Source organism: Cydia strobilella, chromosome 11, assembly GCF_947568885.1.
Source record: "Cydia strobilella chromosome 11, ilCydStro3.1, whole genome shotgun sequence".
In the NCBI taxonomy this organism is placed as follows: Eukaryota; Metazoa; Arthropoda; class Insecta; order Lepidoptera; family Tortricidae; genus Cydia; species Cydia strobilella.
In genome coordinates, this window is record NC_086051.1 from 3,463,523 (window position 1) to 3,484,200 (window position 20,678).

Here is a 20,678-nt window from a genome sequence, read left to right on the forward strand (position 1 = left end):
AATACTTAGTTATGTCTTGAAAAATATAAAGAAATAAGATGCGAGGGTAAAAATACCAACATGGGAATAAATATTGGCGTCACACGTTTGAAGACGTACGTTGCCGACGTCAAAAATATTTAGACTTTTGTACCTTTTTCCATTATAATTGAAAAGGTACTTTCAGATCTCAACAGGAAAGCCAATTGTGTTACAACACTTACAACAGGAAAGCCAATGGTGTTATGACAGGATGCTGATAAGCAATAATGTGTCAACCCACAAAAACTTAAAAAAAAAAAAGACTAATGCCATAATGTAGCTGGTCCGTTCGACTTCATTTTGCAATAATGACTAGTAATTTGAAATTTATAAACATTCCATAAGAAGAAAAAAATGTTAACACAAATCCGTTAACACGTGTTGTCTGTTTTGCATTAATGCGTTTAGTACCTTAACTTATTGCAGTAATGGGCAGAACGCATACTAAAATGTCAATAATGTCTTAAGAGAGGTTAACTCATTATTGCGGAAATCACATTCCATTAGCTTCTGTTTTACCAGAAGTACTATGAATGTAAGTTTTGCCAAAAATTGTTTATAATAAGTAATGGAGATCGTGTAATATCTTTTAAATGGTTATCGGTTACTGACACTGATCTAGGATTGTTGCTATCAGATATGTCTGATTGTCTAGGACAGCGAGACTATGTAGAATTATTGCGTCTGATATATTTAATAGACTTGTTTTGATGAAAAATCTAGTTTTTATCAATGGTTTGATCCACTTAATCTGATAATAGCGTATGGTATGCAAAAGATAATGATCTCTTATAGGTTTGGGCACTCCCTACTTCGTCCACAGAATTGTGAATCCATAACAAATAATACCTACGTCATTATCAATCGAAAGATTAATAATATTTAATTAAAACCTTTACAAATGGAATTTGCACTGTCTGTTACAATATGCTGCAAACCTTGAACCGATTGTGTAGAGAAGCATACTGGTTTACCTTGATCTATTCTATTGGGTCTATTGAGGCTCCATACTTCTTATTCATTATTTTCTCTTCCTTAATAGTATCAACATTTTCGTTCTCCATTTTGATCCCTGGAACTTACGTGTCCCAATAATATGCGTGTTATGCGACAAGTATTCCTTGAACTGACTACGTAGACGCCTACTGGTTTACCTTGAGCTATTGGGGGCTGGGGCTCCCGCGTCTCATTTATGGTTGATCTTCTTTAGTAAAAGTATCTACTTAATTTGAATAGGCTTCAATGCCTTCAATTCTAATCGCATCTTCAACTTTAGAATTAAGAGATGCTTCTTTTCCCATTGCGTCAGATAGTTTGAGCTCAAAACCAATGGGAACCAGGTTAAAAATATGTTTAGTACAGTTTTCAATATGCGCCAAGCCTTGAACTGACTGCGCAGAGGCGCCTACTGGTTCACCTTGAGCTATTGGGGCTCCCACGCTCGTCAGACTTAGTTCCGGACGACCTTCCTAGTACGTAATTTGAAGTTACTGCTTGTCATACATGTATGTTAAAGTTACAGGAAATTATACTCAAATTTGATAGATATAAAGCTATGATTTCAAAGAGTATACTTGTTTATTTGTGTTTAGTCTGCCGTTTGTTTAGACGACTATGATTATACTTAGTATAATCTTATTGTTCAATACCGGCCTTTGATGACCGTACCTATAATTGATTATCATTTGTAGACTCATATCTCATGTCATATGGTATTTAGTAGCTTTGTTAAAAATCATAGTTTATGGTGTAACCTCGAAAATCATGTATCATTGTGTCGATAATTTAAATATTGAGTAGTAGTCTTGTTAAGAACTATATTCTATTGGAAAACCGACGACCAAATGAAAGTTATGCCATGGTTTGTTTGTTTGATGATTAAGAGTTATTAAACGTTTCCTGTAATGTAAGTTATGGTGTCGTCCTCTGTAGGTATTTGTTTACAACTTTTTTACTTAAAATGTAACATTTTTAATTTAAACTATTTTATAACTACCTAAATTAAATTTGCGTAACCTAAATCACGGGATCCTAGACGCTGTCATGACATTTTGGACCAATATTTTAAAAAACCGATGCTCTACCTTTTCAATAAATAATAGCTTACTATCCTTAGCTTAGGCACGTAGTACTAGATTATTTATTCTGTGTGTAGTAGAAATAATACATTTATACTTTTATTATTATTGAAACACAAATTATTTGCAACCCGTACAACATTCAACGGCCATGATTGTTCAAGAAAAACGTTGATGGAAAATAGTGTTGCCAGTAACATTTTGGCCATAGACAAAATTAAAATAAAATTAAACTTTTTGTTCTTGAACACTGTGCTTAGGCATAGTAGTTAATAGTTAATGAGTAATAAAGTAAAAATAAAGTTCCTAATGTGAAGTTAATAATAAGTATATGTAGTTATATAATTAGGCTAGAAGGGTGTAGAAGTAAAATATAAATGTATGAGACTATCCTTTTTAAGCTTTCGGCAGCTTTGGGTCCCAGCAAGGCTGTATTACTAAGCCTTCGCTGTCCTTCCGTCCGTCCGTCTGTCTGTCAGCCTGTATGACAGGAACCCGTTAAATATAGAACTCAAATTTTTTTTTACCGAATATTTCAGTCGGCTATTACACGTGAAAGCACAACGTGCATAACAAAGTCTACAGCAAAAAACTGTCATAAAAATTCACGTCTCCATAAAATCTAAATAGCCAATTTAAATGACTTACAAGTCGAAATATACCTATCTATTTCTGTTGTTAATTAATGTTGTTACAGTTTACAGCTTGTAATGAAGTTAAAAGCACACTGGAACATCCCACGAGGCGAAGATGGAAATAGCAAATTAATTAGTTTACTATTCAAAAAAGTTTCTTGAACAAATATAACGATCCTCGATTCATCGAACTTGAGGGGCCATTAGTGATTGAAAACTTGAAAAGGAAGAATATCTTGTTGTAAAAATACTTTATTATTTAGATAGCTATCCCTGGTAATTGGAAACGTAAAAAGTGTTCTCTTTTATAAAAAAATATTTAATTATTTATTACTTCTTCTTCGTCAAGCCAATATATAAACTCATGGCTTTGCGAGGTGTAGACCTCGCCAACTGGCCATGGCTCTGCCATATTGTAAATTTCTAAAATCGCCAAAACACCTGTATAATTTACCTGTATAATTTACCTGTATAATTTACCTGTATGTAACGTGTATGTATTTTAGAACGAGATTCAATTGAAAAATGTGTTCAGTTGTGAAATGTGTGTGTGTGTGTGTGTGTGTGTGTTGTGTAGAGAAGAACATCGGGACAGACGCGAAAGCATTTTTGCCCAAGCTGAAACGAAGAACTTTGGTCTTGCTCGGTCAATAAATTAATTGATAATATAAGCTCTATCATAAGTAAGTATATTAAAGTATCTTCTAGGTTTATAATACAGTACTACAGCTAAAAAAATTTTTTTTAATTTACAAAGTAAAACACGATTTACGCACTACTAAATGTAAGCTGTTGATTGTTTACAGTATTCTTACGCAATTAAATCCAAGTTCGATTCGATCTGACAATTTAACATACGATTGTTATGTGTGTTCAGGCAGAACCACGCCGAATATTAGCCACTACATTATTGCAAGAATTTGAATACCAACTAAATCTAATGTATATTTGTAGTATTTTTTATAAAAAGGGACCTTATTGTCGATGGCGCTTACGCCATTATAAACCATGCTCTGATATAAATACAATGCCGCGCGACGCTGTGCGGCGTAAGCGCCATCGACAAAAAGGTCCCTTTTCATAGAAAATGCCCCATTTAATATTAATATAAACTGTTAAAATTGGGCCCTAATCTGAAGGTCATCAGAGTCACCTTTATACGCAGTATGCCGCATTTACGCAGTATTATACCTGTCAGCTGTCACCTACCTACGTCCAATACATTAATGAAGCTTTAAAAGGGACGGAAGAGGCCTTTTGTCCGATTTTGGAGGAAAAGAAAGGCAGAGAGCCAGACTTTAATTGTATGGTTTTTATGAATAAAACATCAGCTCACGTGCTTTCATTAGTTTGTGGGTTTCGAGGTTTTTTTTTTCAGTGTATATTCCAGTGTATATATAACGTGTAACTACGTACGTTTTCTAGTTGATGTATGTGAACGAAAGTTCAAGGGATTTGTAACATACGTACGTACCAATGAAGTATCTATGTATAAATTCACTTCAGTTTTGGGAATGACGTTTTTTAGGATATTAGAATTAGAAATATGTCATGCAAAAAATATATGTTCATTTATCACCTCTTATTTATTACTACTTACACCAAAGGTATTTCTAGGTAGAATATATCTTTTTAATTTTTTTTTTACTAGCGTATTATGGTGTCCCACTGCTGGGCAAAGGCCTCTCCCCTTGTCATCCACGACTCCCGATATAGTGCCTCCTCCGGCCAGTTGTTGAGAAAGGTGTCTAGGTCGTCCCGCCATCTCCGTCTGGGCCTGCCGGGTCCGCGCCCCTCTTCTGGCATCCATTTGGAGCCAGAAATTTAATTTAATTGTTAAAAAAGAAAAGACGAAATTTTAAGCTCAACTTACCTACACCTACTTCTAAGTAAGAGTTCAATCTCTAAACAAACCTTGGAAGAATCACGGGTACATTTCATAATTCACAATACAAAGTATATCATCACTTAGCAAATCGTGCACACGACAATCACATTAACATGTTATATTGTTATGTGCAGGTTAAACAGAGGCAAAACATATGTAAAATTGTGTATCTCCTTGAATCTAACACGAAACTGTACGAATTTTAATAATGTCACAAGACTTACTACACTAACATTCAAGTAAATGTAAACTTATTAAGCAATGGCTTGGTCTGCTCGTTAAGTATTAAATTACATATTACTTAATAAAAAAAGTGTGTGCGTGTAATCTTTACGCGCGATTGAAGTAAAACTTCTTTGACGATGACGTTTATCGCTATGTTGGCACTTTGACGTGTGTCCTATTGTGCGTGTGTCACTACTGAGCGTTACTTCCGTCAGAAAAAAATCTGAGTTACCCTCTAGTCGCGCCTAAATAAATTTAACTTCAAAAAGTTTAAACTTATTACAAACAATAATCCAATAAAAACTGGGTGCCAGTCCCTAATACAAGTACATTATGTAAGGTAGAAATTTGTCTTTAGTAGCCCGCTCTGAGCCTCTGAATTTGAACAAGATGATATTTCGCCTTTTTCAATTTCTATGCTAATAAAGAACATGCTCTGACATATATTAAGAGAATGTATGTATGGATCAGAGTGTTGGGCCCTAAAGGTGAGGGATGAAAAGAGATTGCATGTAGCGGAGATGAGAATGTTAAGGTGGATGTGTGGCGTGACGAGAATGGATAGGATAAGGAATGAGTATATAAGAGGAAGCCTGAAAGTTGCACCCATAACAGAAAAAGTAAGGGCAAATCGCCTAGCATGGTACGGGCATGTGATGCGGAGGGATGAAAGTCATGTGTCAAGAAAGGTATTAAGAATGAATGTGGAGGGAAGTACGAGGAGAGGAAAACCGAGGAAAAGGTGGATGGACTGTGTGAAAGATGATATGAAACTAACGCAAGTGAATGATGAGATGACGGGTGACAGAGATGTATGGAAGAAAAAGACATGCTGCGCCGACCCCAAGTGAATGGGACAAGGGCAAGCGAATGATGATATTAAGAGAAAATAGTGTCTCAACATAGCCTAGCCTAATAGCGATTTCCCAAAACCTTTTCAATAGTAAAATAAGTCATTGGAGGACCTCTATCACGATCAGGTTGTCAAGATGACGGATAGGGTCTCGAGATCTCGAGACGCACATTTAGTTACCGCGCAAAAACGGGGTATGTCTAGATAATGATAGAGGGGTGCGAGATACAAAAAGAAAGCAGATAAATGTGTGTACTTATATTCTTTGATACATGAGAATCGTATTGAAGGTTGTTAGAAGTCTCTGTCATATAACTTATTTTAAAAGAGAGCATTTCATAGGTAGAGAGCAATTTTAAAACCATTTTTACCGCCTTTTCTTTCTTGTCTGCCAGATTTTGGAGCCCATTGATATTAGAATTTTTTATAAGGACGTCATACCTAGATCTAATGCAGTTCAGACTTGTAGATATAGATTTAGTAGGTGCAGTATTTGATATTAAAGTTTAAACTGTAGGTAGGTGATGGTGCGGCTAGTGATAAGTAATTTTGTTAAAAAAATTACGATGTAAGTAAGTACCTATCCCTAAGCTGTCTAATGTAATTGGTAAAGTAGTAAGTTTTTATCTGCAATGTTTGCAAGTGTAGGTATATAATACATTGTTGTCCAAGTCAATGAAACGTAATATGACGTAAAACCAAGTTTGCAGAATAAATTAGTAATCTATGTATACATAATGAACACGTGAGGACATTTTTAGCGGGCACACGAAAAATACGTTACAAATAATGGGATCTAGCGCGTGACAAAACAAAAGACGATATAGAAAAGACACCTAAAGATAGCGTTATTTTGTACCTTACTGTGATACAAATATGGATGAATATGTTTAGTGTAAGTAAAGGCGTTTAGAACATGGACACGGTATAAGATAATGGGTTTCATATACACCCCAGGCCAAAAGTATGGAAAGAACGTTGTTTTCTTTAATATCTCATGTTTCTATCATTGTTGTATATATTTGTAAACTAAGACTTACATTAGGCAAACCCAAAAGATTAAAATACACGCTTAATATCAAAACATCCTAAAATATTGTCAAAAGGCTAAAAAAAATAAAGTAGGAAAAAGTTACATAATTATACTTACCCTTTAATTAAATAGCCAAGCTAGCCATACACGCACGGATTTGCCCGTCGGATCTGCCTGAAAGGTGTGTCTGGCGGACACATCCGACAATGTGTGGCGAGATATAGACACAGATGGGGCAGCGGACGGGCATCCGGCGGGCAAATCTGTGTCTATTTCTCGCCACACATTGACGGATGTGCCCGCCAGACACATCTTTCAGGCAGATCCGACGGGCAAATCCGTACGTGTATGGCTAGCTCATGACAAAATGTTGAATTGGCAACTATCACAGCCAGAGTAATTTACTTTTAAAATGTTCTATTATTATTTTTCCAAATTGTCAATGAGTAGTATAAAATCCATCGCTTAAAAGATCACACTTTTCTATTGAAATACAAGCTTGTTTCCATACTTTTGGCCTGGGGTGTATGTAATTGGAATTGCAAAGCGACTCTAGTGCAATTAACACTAAGTCGCCATTTACTTTACGATGACATTCTAATTGACTGAGTCTAGTTGCTGTAACATTTCAAGCATGAGGCATTTTTATGTTAGTCTGATGTAATGAAAGAGACTCGGTTTTTAAACGCTCCATACTGAAACATTGTGACGTGACCACAGAATATATAGACCACTAGGTACAGAAGATTCACTTCCTAACAAAACGCGACTACTACGCGCAAGGCGGCGCAAGCGCGTGCATGGGTCCGTTCCATAGCGGTGTGCTTGTGTACTTGTAGCGACGCGGATCGCGGAGTGAGACACGCCTGACATAGCAGAGAGTTTTTGTCCACACTGTCACGTTTACTTTGAAAAGCCTAACTACATATATTAATTGACTAAATTCTTAACTCAAAATATAAAATAAAAGTTATTACGTGAATTTACTGTATAAAAAGGGACAAAACAAACTTCGCTAAAAAAGAGAACCCACGTGACTATTTACGTAGCAAGAATAATTAAGCTAAAATAAGTTTCTTAATAGAAATAGCACCTGGTAAAAAAAATCACAGCGTAGGAAGCCCGCCATTCATCGTCAAATAATTTAGAGATACTTGAGTAGCTTTAGTTGATCGCAGGACGTCTTTTGCTTTTTGGCTTTCATAGCGGAGTTACTTAAAAACACCAGTACTTTTTAGCACTTCAAGTGCAAAGAAAGCACAAACGGCGTTATCAAAATCTTTTAAATTTTCGCAATATGTGCATAGACTAAGACTAATAGCAATGTGTAATGCGTCTAAAACAATGTGTAATGCGTCTATTGTGAATTACATAGTGTGTTAATATGTTTACGTTTTACATGCTTAACAGATCATGATTGCGGATAACAACCCACGTAAGTTAATACACGATAGACCCTTCCGCCAGATTTTAATGTATTATGCAAAAAACAAAAAGGTCCCAGACGATACCTAATCGTAGCTCGTAGTCAAGTCGAGATATCTCGTTGTATTATACAACTTGTAGAGATACGGGTACAGTCGCCATCAGATATATCGGAGCGGCCAAGGCGCTCACAAATATCTGAACACGTCTCTATTGTTAATAAGGCGTTAGAGTGCGTGTTCAGATATTGTGAACATATCTGAACAATATATCTGATGGCGACTGTACATACAGCTTACGAGTTAGTTGACAAGATTTACGCGTCATAATGTCGTGCAGTGGCTTATGCAAATACGCATTTCGTCTGGGGGTGACCGGACCCGGCGACCTCAGGATCTTGTATTAGGAGAGTCGGATATTCAGACAAACCAGTACAAATGTCCTCTTTGTCCGCGCGAGAAGTAATATATTACATAACATGGAGTTAGTGAAGTATTTTTATTACCTACAGAAATCCAGACATTGATAGAATCGAAATATAAACACGACGCGACGTCTCAAAGCTATAAAGCAAGGATTTGAAGAGAATCACAAAATTGCTTTTGCCAATAAAATAAACCTTAATATTTTATGATTTTTAGGGTTCCGTTCCCAAAGGGTAAAAACGAGACCCTATTATATTATTACCCTATTATACTAAGACTCCACTGTCCGTCTGTTTGTCACCAGGCTGTATCACATGAATCGTGATACCTAGACAGTTGAAATTTTCACAGATGATGTATTTCTGTTGCCGCTATAACAACAAATACTAAAAATTACGGAACCCTCGGTGGGCGAGTCCGACTCGCATTTGTCCGGTATCTGAAACCAAAAATCGCTTGCCCAAAAAAGGTTGAGCACACGGAAAAAAATATTTTTTACAATACTACCAGAATGTATTGTAAATGGGAATTTGTTCTTGTAACAAATTTTGCGTTCTCCTAACATTTTTTTCTGTTTAGCCAACCATTTGATTTGAAGCGATTACAATTCGTTTGTAACGGGCAATAGTATATCTATAGTGTGGCGTAGTAGTGTATAGTTGAGTTTACTATCTGTAGAGTTGTCACATATACTACGATAAAAATTGTAGGGTTTACCGAATTCTCGTTACAACAACCAGATTTTTTTTTTCGGTGCACCCCTAGAACCGTTTCATAAAGCTACAAGTGTCAAGGTTATTGGGGCCTTGATAAAGGTTATCAGTAAAGTGTGAAGGAACTTTACAAAAAGACCGTAACAACAACTAAGAACATAGCACCTAGAGAGTTATAATTGCTGTTGAAGACAACGACAAACGAGGGTTCCGTACTTTTTAGTATATGTTGTTATAGCGGCAACAGAAATACATCATCATCATTTCGTGACACTTTATTTTCATGTTCTTTTAATGTATGTCTATTGTCTGTGTGTGTTTACGAATAAAGTATTCTATTCTATTCTATTCTAAATACATCATCTGTGAAAATTCCAAATGTCTAGCTATCACGATTCATTAGATACAGCCTGGTGACAGACGGACGGACTGTCTTAGTAATAGGGTCCCTTTTTTACCCTTTGGGTACGGAACCCTAAAAACATTTTTAGTAAAGCTGAATTAGAAAACTGTAGAAATACTTACTCCAAATGTCAAGGTCTAATGTTCATCAGTTTAAGCTGTGCGTTGTCTGTAAATATTCAAGTAACGAAATCGTTTTGTACAGTGTGTATATATATTAACATAGAGTAACTTATACTAGAGCGGTACTGTCTTAGTAAATTTTGTAACCCCAGTAAATTCACTGCCATCTGTCGACACACTTTAAAACTAAAAATGAAGATTTATAAAAATACGATAAAATGTATTTAAATATGGATAAATGATTTATTTAATTTGCATTAATTATTTTTATGATTTTGACCCATGTTCTTTCACTGATATGCGTTGAAATTGTTAAATAACAAACGAAACCGTCAACGCCATCTATATGACAGAAGGCCAAAGCTAGTAGCACCCTCTGAACGAGAATCAAATTTTCTTGATTTTCGAGGCACGTTTTTTCCTTAGACTGTATCCATCTATTACGGAGTTATATCTATCTTTGATATTAAGTACCGTCCACCCCGAATAGGGACAAAACATAAAATGTGATTTTGTGTGTATGATATATGAAGAGTTCACGCGATTTTTCCTGATTCCCTGATTTCCAATTAAAAAAGTATTTTCCAAATCGGCTGCGTCATAGAAAACCTAAAAAAAATTACCTATTTAGAACCTCGCCCTTGAAGACGCTACATAACAGAAATACAAAGGATATCCAAAAATCCAAAGACCCAAAAAAACAAAAACCCAAAGGCCTTACTGTCACATGTCTCTTTAAAAAAACTGTAAGATTTCAAATATGAGATAACAATTTTTAAACAACATTTTCTGAGAATTATCGATGAAATAAGGTCGATGTTTTATTTTAAATTATTTTTTATTTTTATCTAATCCAAGTACATTATTTACAAAGGAGACTCGACATACAGGCCAATTTTAACGTACACTGACATTAGAATTATATTTGAATAATATTTAGTTACCGTGCGTCTCACCTGCGCAAATACATAGGAACATGTAAGGATAAGTAACGAACGAAATGCATAATATTTGAATGACATCAGTCTGATATCAGTATAAATTCGAATTGGCCTGGCCGCGTAGCCAACGTGCAATCGTTAACGTTCGGACCCGAACGAAACGCAACTGTCACTGTCGCACTAGTGTGAAATAGTGATAGAGTGAAATTACTACGATACGCCACGGAGCGTTAACGATTGGCACGTTGGCTGCGCGCCCTGATATAGGTAGAGGGGCCCACAGACTATCAGTCCGCCGGACGATATCGGCCTGTCAGTTGTTCGGAGCTGTCAAATTTTTGTTCTAACTGACAGGCCGATATCGTCCGGCGGACTGATAGTCAGTGGGCCCCTTAATCGTCTCCATAACTTATTTATAAATACTTCAGCCCCTCCTTGTTTATTTACAAATGCTGTCATACGCATAACATACTCTCAATTTCGTTCTCATTACCAAACACCGGAACAGATTTTTTACTATTTACATAATTAATCATAATCACTGCGGTACGAATAATGAATTAAAAAAAAAGAAGTGGCGCCGGCGAGTCGGCGGGAGGGGGCTTGTGAGGTCAGCCTCGGTGCAACGGAACGCAGGGATGAGGGAGGCAAATGTCGACAGTATCGATATGTATCGATGTGATGTTGACGATAATTTGTCGATAAATTAGACACCTACCTATATTTATTTCATTAGGAATAACTGCAAAATCTTCGACAATAATGCATATAACAGCGTCATATAAGGCGTCGTAAGGTTGCCAGAGCTCGAGGGAGAGGAGTGTTAGGGTCGGCAACGCGCATGTAACTCCTCTGGAGTTGCAGGCGTACATAGGCTACGGAGACTGCTTAACATCAGGCGGGCCGTATGCTTGTTTGCCACCGACGTAGTATAAAAAAAAATAGTAAATTAAAACGTATCTTACGTAAACGGCTGGTGTATCAATCAATTGCTTAATTTTCAAAGACTTCATAGATTAAGCTACTGCTTAATCTATTGGGGTAAGTACCCAAATAACTAATCTCACTAAGGCCTAGTTTCCCCTCAGTGTTGGAAATGGAAGGTCAGATGGCTTTCGTAAAAACTAGTGCCTACGCCAATTACTGGAATTAGTTGCCAATCTGATCTCGGGTTCTCATGAGCCGTGGCAGAAAGCCGGAACAACGCGTGGAAGATGATGACGTAAAAAATTATTTAATTAAAATTACGATAAATATTCTTAACTGCTAAAACCTATTAAGCACAAAACTTTAACATCACTTTTCTTTTCAAGCTATGGAGTCTTTTTAAGTGCGCATTATGTGAAAAAATAAACGATTTGCAATCACATAAATTTAAATCAATTAACCTATTAAAATTGGTAATCATTAAAAAATAATTAATTGTTACTATTTTTAGGAAATACAGTTAAAACTAGAGCATTCTGGCTCTTCTTCTTTTCCTTTGCCTTATCCCACATTAGGTGGGGTCGGCTCTCCTTATCCTTCGGCGCCAAGACGATCTGTCTTGAGTTGTCGGGTTGGGTAGTTGGGCTTTTTCCAATAGTTTGGCCATACTCGTCCACCACGTCAGAGGGGGCCTTCCTCTACCTGTTTTGCCTTCTGGCAGAGCTAGAGCTTTTTGCACGACATGGCCGTCGTCTATCCGCATAACATGGCCGTACCACTTTAGTCGCGTTTCCGTAAGTTTTTCGGAGTTGGGAGTGACTTTGAAGCTGCCTCTGATAAATTCGTTTCGTATCTTATCTATTCTTGTAGAGCATTCTGGCTGATAACAAATTAACTAACAGTAAAATTAGGCCATATTACATACAAATGAGAGTAACATAACATAACATAATTTAAGCAACAGCAAAATAAAAGATTCAACGCTCATCAGACAACAATCAATAAAATCTTCCAGCAATTGATGTCACAACCCTACATTACGGAATTTAGATCAGAGATAAAAGTCGAAGTGTATCATAAAATATTGTAAATTAATTGGGTTGACGCTACGATATATTGCCCATCACTAGAGAGGTCAGGCAGTGGGAGGGTACCCCCTCCCTCCCGTATGGCGCCTCCTCCGCCGTATAAAACCCGGCCCGGCCACGCGCGCCGCGTCTATTCGCCGCATCGCCGCCGTGTAGTCACAACTCTTGTAAGCGCGATCTCACGCGAACAAAATTGTGAAAGTGTTGCATATAAAACGCGATTTCTCGATAGCGAGAGTACCGCGACTACGGTATTTTTAACAAATAGTGTTGGTGGGAGTGTGAATTGAAATTGTGAACTTGGTAGAGGGTTCAATGGAAGCGAGGTTCGTGACCTGCCGGAGCTTCCAGCAGATCAAGCCGCCTGAGAAGAGCATAGCGCCGCCGCCGACGGTGAAGGGGCTGCTGTCTCGTTTCGGAAGCCAGGCACAAGCTCTCTTCGCGCCGAAGAAACCCCGCTTCGGATCTTCGGTAGCGATCCACAAGCTACGCGAAACCAAGTGGTTTAAACATGAGGAGCAGAACATCTTGTGTGCAGTTCTGGAGACCGGATTCATTCTCGAAGTCCGAGCGGAGGACCCGCTACCACCAGACTCCTGCCTTTCTCCAGACTATCATATGTACGCCATCGCCATGTGGAAGAAGGGTAAAGGTATGTATCGTAATTAAATAGCATTTTATTTCATAAAAACGTACTTGAAATGGTAGTTTATCATTGTAATTGGGACATTCGATAACGTTCACGTCGCGTGCGGCACTGGATTTAGTTTAGCACGTACGCACCGCCATTGTAAATAAATCGTGTCGTAACATAACGAAACGAAATCAACAGATGAATGGCGAACGTTGTCCGGTCAAGAAGGTATGCTTAAGGTCAGGAAAACCGTTTTATAATTACTCTGTTTTATCTACAGAAAAAACAAAAAACCCGGAACAGATAGAGGTGTTCACGGTCCAACAGAAAGGTGTAAGAAAACGTGTTGTGAAGACAACCCTGGGTGCATTCTGGAAGAAGGACTCAGTGATCCGCATCAACAATGTGGACGACAAACAGGAACCGCCGAACACCGAAAAGGATATTCGAGCAAAGGTAAACTAGTCGCAACGAGTTTCCAATTCACTATGACTTCTCACATACCTCTTGCTTAACGGAGTCATCGTTCTTACGTCCTTGATTAGTCATCTAACGGCATACCACACACGCGGCTTAAGTTTCTCAAGAAATTTTTATCGAATTTTAATAACCCAACGGCCTTCAGTCGATACTACTTTCAACTTTGTAAATCGTTGACATTTACGACAGAGTAATTATGCGCTCTGTTTTCCAAACAATCCCTCGGTTAGCACTCGTTTCAAAAACACGCGCCTCGAATCGTGAGATTCCGTTTCAATTGAAGCCTCGTTTTAAATGCAAATACGCAATGACCTTATTACTGCAGACGCGTCTAGCCGATATAATTGTCATGCTTCAGTTGCCTTAAATAGGACATCTGATTCAATACGGCACATTAAGCTCTAATACATTACTGCATGAACTAACTAAACTTCTAAACCTTGAATGGTTCTTCAAACGAATTTCGAAGTTAGGCGTGCGACGTCAGAATTGGAAAACTCTCTTTTCAGATTGTGAAAGCCTCGCGCTTTTGCTCTTTGGAAACTGTGGGCACAGTTTGATGGGAGCTACTAAGGAGCCTTCTCCTGATTGCAGCTGGACATGGCCACTAAATCCAGGTTCGAGAGGAACTGGCATAATACTCTGCACTTCGTCCACTGGTGCCGGTACGGGGAGACACCTCAAGAAGCTCGCATGAGACAGGTAACCAAACTCCTACTAAGCATGAAAGTAAATTAAAATTTCGATCATTCTAGAACCAACAATATAACGGTCTTAATTGGTCCGCGTAAATCGATTTTACGCCGATGTGTAAACGTAATTATGTATCGATGTTTCGTTTATTATCGATTCTAGAATTGTTATTTGTGATTGCATGCATAAACGGGATAATTCAACAGGTCCCTTGCCCGTATGCGTGTAATCTTTTCTATTTTCTTTTTTTTATCGATGCTTATTGTGATGTCTATACTTAAGTTTTCGTCAATGTTCAATCGGGTAATCATTGGAAGAAACGGCGATCATCGGGCACAAAAAGCATGGGGCATCATCAGGCATGGAAACTGGGATCTGAATAAAAAAACGAGATCGCACAACGTAGCCATTCTGTTACAGATCAGCTTAACGACGTCGAAAACACCCATGATTATCATCTTTTGATGGTAATCGTTGAGGCGCTTTGGACTCTCAGCTGGCAACCTTAAGACACCGGTGAGGTTTTATTTTTATACCGATTGGTAAATTCAGGATGTGCCCCTTATATGTGTATGTGTTTTATCTAACTTAGTTTAGACGTAGGTATCTACTAATATTTGTTGCGTGCCCCGTGTATCAAGAAAAACGTGTTTAAACACGATAATCGGACTTTGCATAGTTTCTTAACTGATAATTACACCGATTACAAAAGAATCCGCATAATTAATCAATGTTATTTGACTTAATCAACTTGCATATAATCAAAGAGAAGAAATTAATTTATATTTATACGGTATTCATATAATTAATAATAATAACTTAGATCCGAACGGAAACCTAATAATTAAAATTGTTTATAATAAATAATAAAATACAAAAAGATTATAAAAGCGTCAGGTATTCGCCCTTGGACTTAACAATAAAGATGTTTGATCAGCTTCGTTTATGTACGTCATTCCTCGGTTTTGTCTTTTAATAGGTATGTTACATTCATGTAATTTTGTAATATACCAAAACATTTTTCATTTATGCGTCCATGCTTGCAAAAATTTATTTTATGACTCATGTCAAAATTGAAAACATATTCATATTAAACTTGTAAAATAAAAAATGATGCAAAAGTAAGTACTCGAGATTAAATTGGCTGATCGAAGTGCTTTAGTTTCGTCGGACCTTCAAAATCAAATATATAATTTTATTATTGCTCTATTTGAATTTCTGTAGTAGAGTTCAAAGTTTCAAGAAAAACTGCTTATAATAGTCATAATTTTCAATTAGTATTCAGAAGTACCAAATGTTAAAATGTTTTAAACTCATTGTCATTGTACATAAAACTACATTGTATATTGTGTGCATAAAGAAAAGCAAAAACAACATAAAAATATAAATTCTTTAGCTGCATTTGCGTCACGAAGAAGCCAAGACTGACTTTGTTAAGGAAAAAATAACTTCTTTTCCTTAGGTTTTTTTATAATTGACCAATTAATTGATACTTTGATTTGTACCAAGTTGCGTTGTTTATTTATAATAATTTAGTTGCAATGCGTAAAAAAACGTACGTATTGTGAAAAAGGTTTGTTAGTTCAGCATATACAGTGAAACTTGGTTAAATTGCACCTGGATAAGTGGGAAACCTCTATAGCTGGGACTCATGGTGCGGTCCCGACACTTTAGCACTGAATTACCTCTGTTACTTCTGTTAGTGAGACAAAACAGACCTCTATAACTGGGATTAGTTGTTTCGATTTTAATTTACCTCTATTATTGAGACAGAGAGTGTATTTCACCTCTTTTACTGAGACTATATTTGAAAGATTACATTTGCTTCATTGTTTTTTTAGAATGTTATAGGAATTTACCTCTGTATCTATATCTTTGGACTTTATTGCAGATCAATTTCCGTATTTTTACTAACTTTAGTCTATCCAAATATTTTATAATTTAGTTTAAGTAGTTAAGACTATCGAAACGAAAAACCAAAAATTAATATTCATTTATTAAACTTTTAAGACACAATAAAGTCCGTTTTTAATTTAATTTAACAAAATCTATCCTTTGTAGAATCATTCAAAATAAATTCGAACAAAAATTTAAACAGACAAAAAATATTTAAGGACAAGGATTAATTTACCTTTATTTATTGTTAAAGATTACAAGTATTACAACTCATACATAATGTTTACCAAAATACCTTATTTACCACCTCTATAACTGAAATAACCTTTTTTCTTACCTCTATTAATGGAACACTACATATAAATAAGACAGAAATTTATTTATACCTGGCTGAGAGCCTATTTATTTATGGTTGGATTTAGAATGTATGTTTATGAGTTAGATTTTTTTTAAATACAAAGACTCATATTTTATTACTATATTTGTGGGGTATGGTGGCAGGGGAGTGTGTTTGCGGTTAAATATCTAACTTTAATTGTGACGTTTTCAACCAAAAGGTACCACATTGTCGGTTGTCGATAAGGTTGATTTCAAATTCAAGCTATATGGAAATAGCACCTTATTGACAAGCGACAATAAGTACCCTTTTGATTGAGAATAGCACAATTAAATTTAAATTATGCAGGCTTCCAGCCATATTAATTTATTATTTGATAAAAAAAAAGATAGCACTGGGTTCGATACCCAGAAAAGAAAGTTAGTGCTTGTGGAATTGTTTATTTTGTTGTGGTGATAATTGTTAGGATAATACAGGTAGTATGAACTTGAAATGTGTGTGTATCTTTATGTACTATACAGCTACAATAAAAAATCTTTAAATTGACTATCAATGACAGTAGAGTAAATGTCAAGATATTTTGACAGCGTTTGTAGCGTAGATTTTGCAGCTGTCTGATGTCTGACAGTACAGTTGAGCTTATTTTCTTGGAAACAAAATCGAATTAAAAGATATAAATTATTTAATGTCAGAGGAAGTCCATTTATAGCCTGCCAAGACAATTTTGCCAGTACAAAAAGTAGCCAAATTTGAAAAATGTAGGCCCATAGGGTAGAAATCTACACAATATTTAGTTTCGCGTGTTTTTACTGACTCATTGGTCTGCCAGACTATATTTAATAGAGATACGATTTCCCGATTCACGCTCCCATATAAATAACCTTGACTTTGCCGCTATTTATATAATACCAAGGTTATCATAGTTATCGGTCAAAATACTTCGTAACGGATACTCTATAAGTAACTAGATACTTTTGTTTATTTGTATTAGTTTTTGCATGATCATATCGGTGTTAATAAAGGTAGTTTTGACGTAAATAGCGTTATCATATCGTCGCTATACTTACTCAACCTCATATCTGCAACAATCATTTGATGGAAATGTCGCTTTTCTTTCATTCGGAATACGGGTGTTTTTGTCATCAAATGAGTGTTGCAGATACGAGGTTGAGTAAGTATAGCGGCGATATGTACATGACTGAATAGTTAAATAGCGGTTTTATTAAGTTGTTATTAAACATTAAAATTAAGTTTACAAGCAGTAGATATCATAGTCTATTTTTAAGCGTCATTAACGATACAGTTGTTTTATTAGTTTGTCTACATTATACTTTAAATTAATCCCATAAGCATCGTTACGCTGACGTTGTCTAATTTAATACACATTGATTATTCCTAACGACTGAAGATTTTTTGCGCAAAAAAAGAGGTCTGTCTCGATATAATAATATAGTCAATAAAAAGTAGATTAATAATAGCTAAATCTAAATATATTAATATTACTTCAAATTTAAAAGATTTTAATCAGAAAATTGAGACGGTAAAAAAAGAGGAAATAATAATAGCCCAGTATTTTCTTTATTTAACTTTAGACAATGGACAGATCAATGAGTTGTATAACTCATTAAGAGAATAAAACTAGTTTACTAGTTAATGTCTTAATTACTATTGTTATAGGTAGGTATTTAGTGGTCCTCCTTAGTCATAATATGCGTAGTTTAAAGTACACCTATTATCAACCACAATATACCTACTAGCACTATTGTTATGTAATAGTTTCGGCATTGGTATATATATATTTCTTAACTAGCTCTTATCGATCGGCGTATTTAATATGTATTAAAAAAGTCTAATTAAAAGGAGACCTTGCGGTTTATCGATGTTTTCCGAGTATTAAGAAGAACATTTTAATTCATAAAAAAATTGGTAGTCAAATTAAATAAGTCTTTGGCATTATACAAATTGGCATTGTATTAGTAAACAAAAATGTACAAAATAATCACAAATAAGTGCAGGTGACAGCGTTAGTCGTGTGTCATCCATACAATTTATGATTTTAAAATGTAAAGTTTTACTATAAAGACTGTCAGCCGCACTAAGGCACGATATAAATAGAGTAGTTACGTTCAACAATAAAAACAAGACTATAATGGTTATTTCCTTGTTGCAGATAAGCGAGTCGCTCAAATGGGGTAACATCGGAATGAACATGGGCGTTATGCTTGTCAGCCAAAACAACGGCCGGGGCAAGGCGAAGTCGGTCTGAGTGCCGGCCGCCAGCGACACCGCTGGCAACACCTGTTTCTGCTTCTGGCCACCGAGAAACATTGACCATGTTTAAATGAGGAACGCAGCTCAATTCGGTTCCTTTTTTGGATTTCATGTTTTTTTAAACGGTGTCTAAAATTGGAACGAAGCAGTGGAGCTCTCAGTTTGGTTCCTTGTGCTGATGTTTTTTAACGGCGGAAACATCGTCTGTTTAAAATAGGAACGTTTGTTTTAGTTCCTTGGTTCCTTTTGAACTTTAAATCTACAGTTTTCAAGCTCTTTTTGCAGTTCCTTTTTTATTAAAAAAAGGTTTTATAACAACTGCTAGAATTTGGGAAACATTGACGGTGTTTCAAAAAAAGTTTCGAGCTCTCAATTTAGATTATTTATTTGAATGTCAAACTTTTTAACAGCCAAGGCTGACATTGACGGGGCTTCAATTCGGAACAAGTATTTCGAGCGTGTTTCTTTTTCGGGCTTCAATTGTTTATTTTCATCAACTGCCAGTATCTGGCTTCTTGCCGCTTTTGGTACGCGTCTTCGCAGCTCTTCAGTTCCTTTTTTTGAATTTAAACGTTTTTTATTGACTGCCAGTATGTTGCTCCACGGACTGAAAGCTTTAATTTTATTAGAATTTTGTAAAAAAAAAACGTTTCAGACATTCCTGAACAAAGACAGATCCCGTGATTAACTGTTGGCATATTTTCTAACCTAAAATATAACTGTTTAATTATGTCTATAGTAAAATAGGCTACAATTTATAGAGATATCTTGTTGGTCTGGGATGATACCCTGGTCTTATGTCTTGAGTATATGTAAACGTTCATTTCTGATCGAAAAAGACTGTTCTGTTTTTTGTAAGAAATTTATAATACCGACTATGAACTTTAAATATTTAACTGCTGTTTTTTGAAATCTCTAATCAATATAACTATGAGTTTTTAGACTTGTGTAGACTGTTCTTACTGGTTACATTCATATGTACCTTCTATTCATAGTTAAACTCAAGATATGTTATAGGCGTTCCAAAATTAAAGCGCATAACTTGTGACAAATTGAACAAGTTTCCTTTAGTCGCACCCGGGCAAGCGAGAAATGTGCATGTGCTAACGAGCTCCCGCTCACCGAAAGAGAAAGAGACAAGCTCATGTTAAACAACGAGTATGACAAAGATGGATGGAATGCGAAAATTCAAAAATAGCAGATCTTCGTAGGTATAGAAATGAATATGGAAGTATTTTTGTGCTCCTTATGTATGAGTATAGCCTATCTATAGTTATATAATATCATTGTTCATAGTCGGGTAAAGTGACGAGTATTTTGGCGAAGTATGAGAGTATTTATATTTATTTATACCTGCATACTAGGCCTAATGTTTTTAAGAGTATTGTAATTTAAATGTCCTATTTATAATGAAGCATTTTGATAAATAAATAAGTACAAGATACTACTTTGTATTATTTATGTTATTAGTTATTACCCGATCAATTTTCAACGTGCATTACCAAGCACTCAACCAGGTGGGATGGTATAGACAAATCCTGTAAAATAAGTATTTATCATCAATTTTCAAACACTGGCAACATTGTGCCA

At 36.0% G+C, this 20,678-nt stretch overlaps 2 protein-coding genes across 5 annotated transcripts in view; one reads left to right on the plus strand and one right to left on the minus strand.

Annotated features, from left to right (window-relative positions):
* LOC134745367 (pre-mRNA-splicing factor ATP-dependent RNA helicase PRP16-like) overlaps nt 1-20,678 on the minus strand; it is a 111,845-nt gene that overhangs the window by 89,431 nt on the left and 1,736 nt on the right. The gene's annotated exons all lie outside the window — the stretch shown is intronic.
* LOC134745400 (uncharacterized) lies at nt 12,896-20,532 on the plus strand. Of its 2 annotated transcripts, XR_010128168.1 has the most exons (5): nt 12,897-13,429; nt 13,692-13,867; nt 14,486-14,593; nt 15,005-15,100; nt 18,988-20,532. XR_010128168.1 is itself a non-coding variant. In XM_063679441.1 (4 exons), the coding sequence occupies exons 1-4, from the start codon at nt 13,093-13,095 to the stop codon at nt 19,081-19,083; spliced, it is 717 nt and encodes a 238-aa protein (XP_063535511.1). In that variant the 5' UTR covers nt 12,896-13,092; the 3' UTR covers nt 19,084-20,532. The 2 variants fall into 2 exon arrangements, 1 of the variants encoding a protein (XP_063535511.1); XM_063679441.1 differs by lacking the exon at nt 15,005-15,100 and having other exon boundaries at nt 12,896-13,429.